This window comes from Mustelus asterias, unplaced genomic scaffold, assembly GCF_964213995.1.
Source record: "Mustelus asterias unplaced genomic scaffold, sMusAst1.hap1.1 HAP1_SCAFFOLD_433, whole genome shotgun sequence".
NCBI classification, from domain to species: domain Eukaryota; kingdom Metazoa; phylum Chordata; class Chondrichthyes; order Carcharhiniformes; family Triakidae; genus Mustelus; species Mustelus asterias.
The window spans coordinates 301292-315093 of record NW_027590388.1 but is presented as its reverse complement, the minus strand read 5'-3'; the positions used below and the strand labels follow the sequence as shown (position 1 = coordinate 315093).

At 45.6% G+C, this 13802-nt stretch overlaps 2 protein-coding genes across 2 annotated transcripts in view; one reads left to right on the top strand and one right to left on the bottom strand.

Annotated features, from left to right (window-relative positions):
- The window catches only part of LOC144486712 (uncharacterized), a 30790-nt gene that overhangs the window by 7306 nt on the left and 9682 nt on the right, over positions 1 to 13802 (top strand). Inside the window, 1 exon segment of the mRNA XM_078204721.1 lies at positions 4159 to 5248. Within this exon segment, the coding sequence (XP_078060847.1) occupies positions 4159 to 5248 (1090 nt within the window).
- Positions 12265 to 13802, bottom strand: part of LOC144486716 (uncharacterized) — a 43305-nt gene continuing 41767 nt past the window's right edge. Inside the window, exons 3-4 of the mRNA XM_078204724.1 lie at positions 12650 to 12962; positions 12265 to 12565 (exon numbers count right to left, since the gene is read on the bottom strand). Of these exons, the coding sequence (XP_078060850.1) occupies positions 12265 to 12565; positions 12650 to 12962 (614 nt within the window). The remainder of the gene's footprint in view (positions 12566 to 12649; positions 12963 to 13802) is intronic.

The following is a 13802-nucleotide window of genomic DNA, read 5'->3' as shown; positions in this document are numbered from 1 at the left end:
TGCTCCTAATTTGTATGTTCATATTTGTGTGGAAAGTTATCACAGTATTGCTGTTAATAAACAAAGCATAGTTATAAATGTTAAGTTATACATTGTTATGTAAAATAAATTCAGTTTGTGTTCGACATGAAGAGTGTTGAGCTTTTTTAATATCTCAAACACAATTTGGATCCTTTGAAGGTCTCTTTCCTCTGTCTCCTCCATCTTCACCTCCAGTGTGAGGAGCTCATGGAGCTTCTTTGTCATTAAGATTTAGACAATGTAATCAGCTGCCTCTACTGCTTCCCTCCCTTCCCCTAGCCCACCGAGCCAAACTCTTTCTAATGACCCCCCTTTGCTGTAGCCCTGAATTTGATCCTTTGTTTCAATTCTCTCCTATCTCTCCTTGTATCCTCTCAGAGTATATCTTTCCAGCAATCCCACCTCCTCCCTCGACCTTATTCCCACTAAACTGCTCCTCACCCAACTTCCCTATTTTCACTGATATCGTTCATGGTTCTCTCCCTTCAGGTATTCCTATGTCCTTCAGTTCTGCCATCATCACCAGCACCCTCCCCCAATGAAACCAACCCTTAACTCCCAATATCCTTGTAAACTCCCGCCCCAATCTCTAATCGTCTTTTCCCCTGTAACGTCCTTGTCACCTCCCAAATCCTGTAACTCCATGTTTCAACCCTCCAATCGGATTTCTGTCTCTGCGCCAGTGCAGACACAGCTCTCTCTCACTGTCCTGCTCATTCTGTCTGCAATCAGCCCAATTCACCGATGCCTGTAAACAACTCCCTCAGTTATTTTACTTTAAACAAGACTTTTAACCACTGGATAAGACATTCTCCCCATGTCTGCGTGGGTTTCCTCCAGATGCTCTGATTTCCTCACACTCCAAAGATGTGTGGGTTAGGTTGATTGGCTATTCTAAATTGACCTTTAGTGTCAGAGGGATTAGCAGGGTAAATGGGTTATGGGGTTAGGCCTGGGTGGGATTGTTGTTGGTGCAGGTTCCCTGGGCCGAATGGCCTCCTTCAGCACTGTAGGGATTCTATGACAGGAATCTTAGATAATCAATTGAAGGAAGCTTATTTAAAAGAAAAATACTTGTCAATATAGAATGGAAAAATATACTTAAGAAAACAGACTTTTATAATTTATGTTGGTTGATCAGGCTGAAGATGTGTAATTCCTCGTTTCCATTTTTAACAACAGTCCTGATGAGATTCTTGTTTTGTTGACTTCCAGAAACATAGAAAATAGAAGCAGGAGTAGGTCATTTGGCCCTTCGATCCTGTTCTGCAATTCAATATGATCATGACTGATCCCTTATCTCAACACCATTCTCCACTGATCCCCCCAAACTCCTTGAGGCTTTTAGAGTCTGAATATATCTCAGAAGGTAAACAGATATATTTTTAATGTTTTGGCCTCCACAGCCTTCTGTGCTGGCGAATTCCACAAGTTCACCACTCTCTGCATGAAGAAATTTCTCCTCCTCTCACTCCTAAACTTCCCCATATCATATTTCATATATTATAATCATATTTGATTTCAGGCATTATCAAGATCTTTGTTTTAGATGGTCTTTTATTTCCTAAAGATAACACAAATTTTCTCTGACTTTTTTTCCGAAATTAACCCAAATTCAAGTAGAAATATTATTGTGAAAAAGAAATCGTTTTTGACACTGAGGAACCACCTGGCTGTTAGTTGTTAGTTTCTTTTTGTTCTGACAATGTGATTATTCCCTTAAACTTTCCCTTTGGATGTTCAAATCAGCCATTCATATCAATTTATTTTGTCAATTTCAATTTGAGGAATAATCTCTTAAGATAAAAGCAAATTACTGTGGCTGCTGGAATCTGAAACAAAAACAGAAAATGCTGGGATCTCAGCAGGTCTGACAGCATCTGTGGAGAGAGAATAGAGCCAACATTTTGAGTCTAGATGACCCTCCATCAGAGCTCAATAATTACACTCAGCCTTATTGACTTTAAATGGTGATTTACATCAGAGACATAAACGTTTGCAATCAGTTTTGAGGTAACTTCCAACAGCTGAACAATGCAGTCATGTGGGATCAGGATATTGAATTCGATGATCAGCCCATTGAATTCGATGATTAGCCATGATTATAATGAATGGTGGAGCAGGTTTGAAGGGCCAAATGGCCTACTCCTGCTTCTCGCTTCTATGACAGCACATTCCACATCCGGAATTCAGCAGCATTCCGACTTCTGGGTCGCCATCACTGCGTGTCTGATAATACATTCATTGTCACCAATTAGCAGCAAGGGCGGGTTGTAGACCTTCATTTTGCTCAATGAGTGTTGGAGAGTGGGATGTCTAGTGTTGTAGACTGCAGGCAGTGACCCAGAACAAGGTCACGGCCAGCACTTTAAAAGGCTCCCTGCATGGGACAGTGTCAGCTGACTCATCAGATGATCATTCGAGTGGATTAACTCGACAGAGAAAAGATGTGGGCATTTTCCAGTCTGTCCAGTTAAGTGCATTAAATTGTTAATCTCTGCAAACCATGCCAGTTTTCAGAGGCAGTAATTTTAAAAATCAGCAATATCTTTTGGCACTGAGGAGTTGGACATTGGTTACATATTTCCAAATGTCTGTGCCATTGGAGCAGGGGGAGAGGGGAACCAGAAGGGCCAAACCAGCCTTGAGGCTGCCCTTGGTGTCCTCCTGCATGAGGCTGCCTTGGTGTCCTCCTGCATGAGGTTCATCATTGACATGGCCAGCTCATGTCAACCGCTGGCAAGACGGGGAAGCCCAGCCACTCACACAGATACAGAGAGAATGTACAAACTCCCCACAGACAGTCACCCAAGGCTGGAATTGAACCTGGGTCCCTGGCGCTGTGAGGCAGCAGTGCTAACCACTGTGCCACTGTCCAAATCTTTACAGCTGTATTTAACAAGCTCTTTTGCGAAAGGGGCGTCACAATCAAATCCAGTTATAACCCACAGGTACCAAACCCAAACCCACGAATTTTCACCCCAGTCCCAGGAGTTTGGAGACGGCTGAATAATGGCAGCCGCATACCCACAATCCACGGCGCTGGGGAAACCGCTCTATTCGCCACGCAAGCAGGCGACCCCGAATGCGCATGTCCAGGGGAGAGGGAAGGTGCGCATGTACGGAGGAGGTCCCACCCACCATTATGTCGCGTGAGACATTCACCAATGAGAATAGTTGGAGGACCGGAAGCCCTCTGGTCCTCCAGCCAATCAGAATGCTGTCTTTGTGACAATGCAGATTGAGCTTCATGCAGACAGAAACGTTCTTCTGTCTCTCCAACCTCTGTGAGTAAAACACTTTCTTTTCTCCCCCTTTCCATTTCTTTTCTCATTCTGGGGGAAATTGGGGACTTGCAGCAACTGAAGGGAAAGGAAGTGAATCCAGGGAGGCTGCAGACTCTGGAAAGGTTGCCCCAAGTCTTTCTCTTTTAAAGACATTAACATTCTTTAGCTCCCTCAGCTTAATACATTTATTTGTCTGGCTAAAAGGATGGTCTATATTCGTAATGGTCACAATTAAAGGGGTGGATCCCCAGGAGATAGCTGATATTAAGGAGACAGTAAATTAATACAGGACAGGGATATGTCGAGTGTTGTTCTATGATGTGTATTAGATGCAGGGTAAGAATGGCGGGAGAAAGTAAAGAATTTTCTATAAAAACTAGAATTGTCTTTTCTGAATTTCTAAGTTGCACTGACAGTGATGAATTTTGGAACTCATTTTACAGAATATCAGAATTGGACTTCTCAAAACAAATACTCGTGGTGATCTGCCAGATTAACTTGATAAATCGGGACCTGAACAACATCAGCCTTTGGAATCTATAAAGAGAAATATTTCTCTGTTCTGTCTGCTTCAAGAGATTTCAACCATAAGTGTGATTGGAAAACGTGGAGACACAGACATGAGTGGGTGTTCCTGTGCACTGACTGTGGAATAAAGCTTCAACCAGTTACACAGCTTGAAAAGACATCACTAGTCACTATTCAGGTTTTTTATGTATGGACAAGGCTTCAACTGACTGTCAAACTGGGAGAGACACATGGACACCTACACCATGGAGAAACCATGGAAATGTGGAGACTGTGGTAAAGGATTCAATTTCCCATATCAGCTGGAAACTCATCGACGCAGTCACACTGGGGAGAGGCCGTTCACTTGCTTGGAGTGTGGGAAGGGATTCGCTCATTCATCCTCCCTGCAGACACACAAACGAGTTCACACAGGGGAGAGGCGATTCACCTGCCCTGAGTGTGGGAAAGGATTCACAAGTTCATCCCACCTGCAGACACACAAGCGAGTTCACACTGGGGAGAGGCCATTCACCTGCTCCGATTGTGGAAAGGGATTCAGTGATTCATCCAACCTGTTGATGCACCAGCGAGTTCACACCAGGGAGAGGCGGTTCACCTGCTCGGAGTGCGGGAAGGAATTCACTCAGTTATCCCACCTCCAGTCACACGAGCGCATTCACACCGGGGAGAGACCATTCAGCTGCTCTGAGTGTGGGAAGGCATTCAGTGATTCATCCAACCTGTTGAGGCACCAGCGAGTTCACACTGGGGAGAGGCCGTTCGCCTGCTCCGAGTGTGGGAAGGGATTTACTGATTCATCCAACCTGCTGATGCACCAGAGGGTTCATACCAGAGAGAGACCATTCCCCTGCTCAATGTGTGGGATGAGATTCAGTGATTCATTCAGTCTGCTGATGCACCAACGAGTTCACACTGGAGAGAAACCATTCACCTGCTCTACCTGTGGGAAGGGATTTAGTCGCTCATCCCATCTGTTGATGCACCAGCGAATTCACACTGGGGAGAGGCCATTCACCTGCCCCGAATGTGGGAGGGGATTCACTGATTCATCGCATCTGTTGATACACCAGCGAGTTCACACTGGGGAGAGACCGTTCACCTGCCCCGATTGTGGGAAGGGATTCCCAGATGCATCCAATCTGCAGAAACACCGACGAGTGCACACTGGGGAGAGACCATTCACTTGCTCTGATTGTGGGAAAGCATTTACTCAGTCATCCCACCTGCAGACACACCAGCGAGTTCACACTGGAGAGAGACCATTCACCTGCTCTCAGTGTGGGAAGGGATTCAGTAATTCATCCAACCTGTGGGCACACCAACGGGTTCACACTGGGAAGAAACAGTTTACCTGCTCTGTGTGCGGGAAGGTATTCACTCAGTCATCACAGCTGCTGAGACATCAGCAAGTTCACAAATGATGACAGGGGTTGGATTCTGCTGTTATTGCTGCTGTTCATCATGTCCAGGACTGAATCATTTTGGTGAAGTTTCTTTCTGTTGGACTGGCTGGTCTCTCGATGTTGATTCCAGTGGGTTGATGCACTTTGAGCCTGGGAGAGCACATTTCTACTGAAATGACCCACAAAAGCTGATGAAGGACATTTATTTTATCTTGGATAGTAAATAGTGCTTTTAATAGCACTCCAGGTAGATCTAAAATACATTTGTCTCTGTTCCATTGAGTCGACAGCACAGGGCCAGGCCAGTCGGCTCAATCAGTCTGTGTCACTATTTATACTCCACATAAGTTTCCACCCACCCCTCTTCATCTCCCCCCATCAGCGTATCCTTCTATTCCTTTCTCCCTCATGTATGTATCTCGCTTCCCCTTCAATGTATTCACGCTGTTCACCTCAACCACTCGCTGTGACAGTGAGTTCCACATTCTCACCACTCGCTGTGATAGTGAGTTCCACAGTCTCACCACTCGCTGTGATGGTGAGTTCCACATTCTCACCACTCGCTGTGATGGTGAGTTCCACATTCTCACCACTCGCTGTGATGGTGAGTTCCACAGTCTCACCACTCGCTGTGATGGTGAGTTCCACATTCTCACCACTCGCTGTGATGGTGAGTTCCACAGTCTCACCACTCGCTGTGATGGTGAGTTCCACATTCTCACCACTCGCTGTGATGGTGAGTTCCACATTCTCACCACTCGCTGTGATGGTGAGTTCCACATTCTCACCACTCGCTGTGGTCATGAGTTCTACAGTCTCACCACTCGCTGTGGTCATGAGTTCCACAGTCTCACCACTCGCTGTGATAGTGAGTTCCACAGTCTCACCACTCGCTGTGATAGTGAGTTCCACATTCTCACCACTCGCTGTGGTCATGAGTTCTACAGTCTCACCACTCGCTGTGGTCATGAGTTCCACAGTCTCACCACTCGCTGTGATAGTGAGTTCCACATTCTCACCACTCGCTGTGATAGTGAGTTCCACAGTCTCACCACTCGCTGTGATAGTGAGTTCCACAGTCTCACTACTCGCTGTGATAGTGAGTTCCACAGTCTCACTACTCGCTGTGATAGTGAGTTCCACAGTCTCACCACTCGCTGTGATAGTGAGTTCCACAGTCTCACCACTCACTGTGATAGTGAGTTCCACAGTCTCACCACTCGCTGTGGTCATGAGTTCTACAGTCTCATCACTCGCTGTGATAGTGAGTTCCACATTCTCACCACTCGCTGTGATGGTGAGTTCCACATTCTCACCACTCGCTGTGGTCATGAGTTCCACAGTCTCACCACTCGCTGTGATAGTGAGTTCCACAGTCTCACCACTCACTGTGATAGTGAGTTCCACATTCTCACCACTCGCTGTGATAGTGAGTTCCACAGTCTCACCACTCGCTGTGATGGTGAGTTCCACATTCTCATCACTCGCTGTGACAGTGAGTTCCACATTCTCACCACTCGCTGTGGTCATGAGTTCTACAGTCTCACCACTCGCTGTGATAGTGAGTTCCACATTCTCACCACTCGCTGTGATGGTGAGTTCCACATTCTCACCACTCGCTGTGGTCATGAGTTCTACAGTCTCACCACTCGCTGTGATAGTGAGTTCCACATTCTCACCACTCGCTGTGATGGTGAGTTCCACATTCTCACCACTCGCTGTGATGGTGAGTTCCACATTCCCACCACTCGCTGTGATGGTGAGTTCCACATTCTCACCACTCGCTGTGGTCATGAGTTCTACAGTCTCACCACTCGCTGTGATAGTGAGTTCCACAGTCTCACCACTCGCTGTGATAGTGAGTTCCACAGTCTCACCACTCGCTGTGATAGTGAGTTCCACAGTCTCACCACTCACTGTGATAGTGAGTTCCACAGTCTCACTACTCGCTGTGATAGTGAGTTCCACAGTCTCACCACTCGCTGTGATAGTGAGTTCCACAGTCTCACCACTCGCTGTGATAGTGAGTTCCACAGTCTCACCACTCACTGTGATAGTGAGTTCCACAGTCTCACCACTCGCTGTGGTCATGAGTTCTACAGTCTCACCACTCGCTGTGATAGTGAGTTCCACATTCTCACCACTCGCTGTGATGGTGAGTTCCACATTCTCACCACTCGCTGTGGTCATGAGTTCTACAGTCTCACCACTCGCTGTGATAGTGAGTTCCACATTCTCACCACTCGCTGTGATAGTGAGTTCCACATTCTCACCACTCGCTGTGATAGTGAGTTCCACAGTCTCACCACTCGCTGTGATGGTGAGTTCCACATTCTCATCACTCGCTGTGACAGTGAGTTCCACATTCTCACCACTCGCTGTGATGGTGAGTTCCACATTCTCACCACTCGCTGTGATGGTGAGTTCCACATTCTCACCACTCGCTGTGATGGTGAGTTCCACATTCTCACCACTCGCTGTGGTCATGAGTTCTACAGTCTCACCACTCGCTGTGATAGTGAGTTCCACAGTCTCACCACTCGCTGTGATAGTGAGTTCCACAGTCTCACCACTCGCTGTGATAGTGAGTTCCACAGTCTCACTACTCGCTGTGATAGTGAGTTCCACAGTCTCACCACTCGCTGTGATAGTGAGTTCCACAGTCTCACCACTCGCTGGGTAAAGAGGTTTCTCATTAAATCCCCGTTGGATTATTGAACCCCTTCATAATCTTAAAGACTTCCATCAGATCACTTCTTCGTCTTCTCTTTGGAGAAAACCACCCCAGCATTCAAAATGTGTCAAATTTAGACTCAACCTTTAACAATGATTTTGATGCAGGGACTGAGTGTAATTATCCAACATTGTGGGGAAACAAAAAAAAATTGCATTTCTATAGCACCTCTCACAACCACAGGGTGTCAGATGAACATGTGAATCAGGAGCCTGTTCTGCCATTCAACATAATCATGGCTGATCTAATTGAAACCTCAACTCCACATTCCCACCTCCCCCTGATAACCTTTCACCACCTTGTTTCTCTATCTATCTTTGCCATTGTCCTGAAACATTATACAGTGAATGAAGTTCTGTGAATTGTAGTGACTGTTGTAATGGAGGAAATTGCAGGCCTGAGTCATCAAATTTAGTTTTAAAATTCAATCACTTTCATACCATATTCATTGCTATAAGTAACAAGGTCAAGGAAACCATTTTAAAATCGAACATGTGGCTTCTAACAGTCTGTTCACCTTCTGTCACTGGCTTTATTAGCTACAAATTGATTTTATATGTAACATATGGTTATTCAGTAATGAACCTTGAATAAGCTATCATCAGTGACTCAGTGTAATAGACAATTATATAAAGGGTAGATCTTTATTTTAAAATATTAACACTGAATAACCTGAAATGTTTCCAGAAACTGCAGAGCCGGCAGAAGTTGTTTAAAGAAAGAAATTATTTTATAATTTTGATAAGCTACAGGATATCATATTCTTCCAAAGTCCAGCTGAAGAATAAGGTTAATTGTTCAGTCTGGTCAGGATTAGTAAGGAAGAAAGCTGTTGTCTTTCGACAAACTGTCTTTTTGAACCAGTCTATCTTGTAGGAACCAAGTTTATTAACTAAAGATTACTGTATTAATTAGCTCGCAGTCAGTAACAAATAACTGGAGAAGTAGTGAGATTTAATTGAGTTACAGTTAATAAATCGATAAAGAATGTCATTTTTTTGTTTATCTATTAGTGTCACAAGTCGGCTTATAGTAAAAGGCTGAGTTTTATTTGCTGTAAAAACATATCATCTGAATTGCTGTGTATGTGAAGAATGTGCAATGATGATAAATGTACTGGTAAGAGAGACCTTCAAGCTCTGATTTGTCTCAGAATTTGAAATTGTCTGAATACCTGATTGTATAGAATCAGATAAAGGGTTAGTATGAAACTGTGCAATTGTTTTCCTGTCTAAGATAATGAGAGAAGGTGGTGTCAGTAATTGGGGATCCGGTTAAATTAATCTGGTAACCAAATTGACCAAGTGTCACGTCACAATCAGCCCAACTCTGATGTCAGGTAATGGTCACTTTGGGGATAAAAGTAGAGATTCCCAACATCTTCCCTGCCAGCCAAGTACTGAATATTCACAGGGTCGAGTTCCAGGTAAATTATTGTCAAAGAAGGAACCAGACTTCTGAGGTTGAAATCCACAAGAATTCCTGTCAAAGAAGGAGCCAGAGAGGGTTAACCTTCGACAGACTGATCACCCACATCAAGCTGTAAAAGCCAATGTTTGAAGTAAACATTTCTTGTCGAATAAACTTATTTTTAAAATTTACCCACCGTAGATTCCTGCTGTTGCCTTAATTGGTTAAAATATTCTTCGATCCAAGGTGAATTTGTTAAATGGCAAGTTGGGGGGTGGCTGAAATCAATTAAAATTCAGATATCAAGATCAGGGAACACAAATCTGAAATTAAAAACTTGCATTTAGCATCGTTCAGGACCACAGGATGTCCCAATGCACTTTCCAACCAATGAAGCAGCTTTGAAGTGTGGTCATTGTTGTAATGCAGGAAATGTGGCAGCTAATGTGTACACAGCAAGATCCCAAAAGCAGCAACATGATCACGAGCAGATGATCTGTAGTGATGTTGATTGATAAATATTGGTCAGGACTCTGGGGATAGCCCCCCCCTGCTCTTCTTCAAAATCATATCCATGGTAACATCTATGTCCTTGAAGGGGCAGATGGGGTACTTGGGTTGGCATCTCATCCTAAAGGCAGCAGCTCTAATAATGCAGCACTCCCTCAGTGCTGGCACTTTGAATGTTGGCCTCAGGTCAATGGACTGGGATTGGAAAGAACAATCTTCAGATTCGGAGTGAAGATTTGATTTATTATCATCACATGTATTAGTGTACAGTGAAAAATATTGTTTCTTGCACGCGATACAAAGCATGCCATACATAGAGAAGGAAAGGAGAGAGTGCAGAATGTAGTGCTACAGTCACAGCTAGAATGTAGAGAAAGATCAACTTAATATGAGGTAGGTCCATTCAAAAGTCTGATGGCAGCAGGGAAGTCAGTTGGTACGTGTCCTCAGACTTTTGTATCTTTTTCCCAACGGAAGAAGGTGGAAGGGAGAATGTCTGGGCTGTGTAGGGTCCGTGATTATGCTGGCTGTTTTTCCAAAGCAGCTGGAAGTGTAGACAGAGGCAATGGATGGGAGGCTGGTTTGTGTGATGGACTGGGTACGTTCACCACCCTTTGCAGTTTCTTGTGGAAGCGTGTGGATCCACTGCTCCGTGGCTGATACAATAGACAATAGACAGGTTCACAAGGATGTTGCCGGGACTTGAGAAACTGAGTTACAGAGAGAGATTGATTCAGTTGGGACTTTATTCCCTGGAGCGTAGAAGATTGAGGGGAGATTTGATAGAGGTGTATAAGATTTTGATGGGTATAGATAGAGTGAATGCAAGCAGGATTTTTCCGCTGAGGCTCGGGGAGAAAAAAACCAGAGGGCATGGGTTAAGGGTGAAAGGAGAAAAGTTTAAAGGGAATATTAGGGGGGGCTTCTTCACGCAGAGAGCGGTGGGAGTGTGGAATGAGCTGCCGGATAAAGTGGTAAATGCAGGGTCACTTTTAACATTTAAGAAAAACTTGGAACGGGTTCATGGATGAGAGGGGTGTGGAGGGATATGGTCCAAGTGCAGATCAGTGGGACTAGGCAAAAAATGGTTCGGCACAGACAAGAAGGGCCAAAAGGCCTGTTTCTGAGCTGTAATTTTCTATGGTTCTATGGTTCTAATTCAAAGTTGGAAAGGGAAAGTTATTCTTCGCCTCCAGTGCCTCAATGTCAAAATAACAACCTCATACAAAAACAGGTATTGAATGCACAAATGTTGAAGAGTTTGTTTGGAGCCACAAGTTTCAAGTTCCCATTTCAGCCTGGGGCACCTTTCTCTCTCTGTTGCTCATGTTAGTGACAGCCAGGTGACGGAGTTGAGAGCTGAATTTCGCTGAGAATAACAGGGCCTGAGCCTCAATTGGGAAGCTGCCCTGGGCGTTGCACTGATAGAGAGACAGGAAGGTGCTGGAGGACTGACTGGGAAATGGGCCTCCAGCCAATTGGGGCAGGAGACGGGGCGATTGGGGCAGATGGTGATGGAACCCCTGGGGTTCAGTCCATGTGCCCAAAGTGTGGAGTCACAGTAACAGGGTGCAGAGGAGCTGAAGAGAAACCATTTGGGCCCAGAGTATTGTGAACATCCTTTTATTCTATAGAATTGGGATTCGGGGTGTCCATTAGCCCTTTATTCTCTTTCCCCAAACTCTGAAATGATTGCCAGTGATAACCCTTATTGGTGACAGTGGTTAGATTTTATTCAGTATCAATAAGAGCTGACACAGTCTAATGTCTGAGCAGTCGTATCAAAGTGCAGCAGCATTACCATTACACTCTGGGTCGAAGCAGCATCTCCATGGAAATGCTCCCTGGTTGCCTGCCACAGTCCAAAGATGTACAGGTTAGGCAGATTGACCAATGCTAAATTGCCCCATAGATGTCCCAAGATGTTATGGTTCGGGGAATTAGTGGGGTAAATGCGTGGGGTAATGGGGCTAGCGTGGGAGGGGTGTGTCTGGGGAAGATGCTCTGACAGAGAGTCGGTGCAGACTCGATGGGCCAAATGGCCTCCTTCTGCACTGTTGGGATTCTATGATTACCATAATTACCACAATCAGTTCCAGACAGGAAACTTAAACCTGCTGTTTCACTCTCACTCAGGAACAGATCCCAGTTTTACACCAATCTCTGATTTGACGGCATGTTTCCAGCATTCACTGTTGTTCTTCCTGACTCTAAACACAGTTGTAAAGGAGCCTCTGTTCCGTGCCGAGGAGCTCTGAACCATGGAAGAGCAGCTGGGACACATTTCTTACACACCTCAGGTTTAATCCACACATTTAGTCCTCAATGTGATCAACAGCAGCAATACAGAGAACTCCAACCTCTGCACTCACTTGTGAATTTGCTGGTGTGTCAGCAGGTTAGAAGATTGAGTGAATCCCTTCCCACACATGGAGCAGGTGAATGGTCTCTCCACAGTGTGAGTGCGCTGGTGTTTCAATAGATGAGATGAATAAGTAAATCTCTTCCCACACTCCGAGCAGGCGAATGGCCGCTCTCCGCTGTGAACTCGCCGGTGTGTCAGCAGTGCGGCTGATCGAGTGAATCCCTTCCCACACTCAGAGCAGGTGAACGGCCTCTCTCCAGTGTGAGTGCGTCGATGTCTCAGCAGATTATCACTGTTTTTAAAGCTCTCCTCACAGTCAGGACATTTGAAAGTTCTTGCATCAGAGTGAGTGCGCTGGTGTCTCAGCAGGTTGGATGAATTAATGAACCCCTTCCCACACATGGAGCAGGTGAACGGCCTCTCCCCAGTGTGAGTGCGCTGATGTACAGTGAATTCAGATGATTTCCTGAACCCAGTCCCGCAGTGAAAGCACCTGAATGGCCTCTGGTCAGTGTGAACACGTTGATGGGACATCAGGTCCCCAGAACTTTTATAGCCCTTCCCGCAGTCTGGGCATTTAAAAGGTCTCAGGTCAGTGTGAACTCGCTGGTGTTGCAGCAGGTTGGATGACTCTCTGAATCCCTTCCCACACATGGAGCAGGTGAATGGCCTCTCCCCAGTGTGAGTGCGCTGATGGATTTCCAGCTGGGATGGCCAGTCAAGTGGATAGAGCTGTGAAGAAGGCCTATAGTGTGTTAGCTTTTATTAACAGGGGGTTGGAGTTTAAGAGCCGTGGGGTTATGCTGCAACTGTACAGGACCTCGGTGAGACCACATTTGGAATATTGTGTGCAGTTCTGGTCACCTCACTATAAGAAGGATGTGGAAGCGCTGGAAAGAGTGCAGAGGAGATTTACCAGGATGCTGCCTGGTTTGGAGGGTAGGTCATATGAGGAAAGGTTGAGGGAGCTAGGGCTGTTCTCTCTGGAGCGGAGGAGGCTGAGGGGAGACTTAATAGAGGTGTATAAAATGATGAAGGGGATAGATAGAGTGAACGTTCAAAGACTATTTCCTCGGGTGGATGGAGCTATTACAAGGGGGCATAACTATAGGGTTCGTGGTGGGAGATACAGGACGGATATCAGAGGTAGGTTCTTCATGCAGAGAGTGGTTGGGGTGTGGAATGGACTGCCTGCAGTGATAGTGGAGTCAGACACTTTAGAAACATTTAAGAAGTTATTGGATAGGCACATGGAGCACACCAGGATGATAGGGAGTGGGACAGCTTGATCTTGGTTCCAGATAAAGCTCGGCACAACATCGTGGGCCGAAGGGCCTGTTCTGTGCTGTACTGTTCTATGTTCCTCACATTTCCATGGTTTCTCCATGGTGCCAGTATCCTTGTGTCTCTCCAGGTTGATGATCAGTTGACTACACACACTGCACATGTACGGTTCCTCCCTGCTGTGAATGGTGTGATGTTTTTTCAGGCTGTGTAACTGGTTCAAGCTCTTTTCACAGTCAGTTCACTGGAACGCTGTC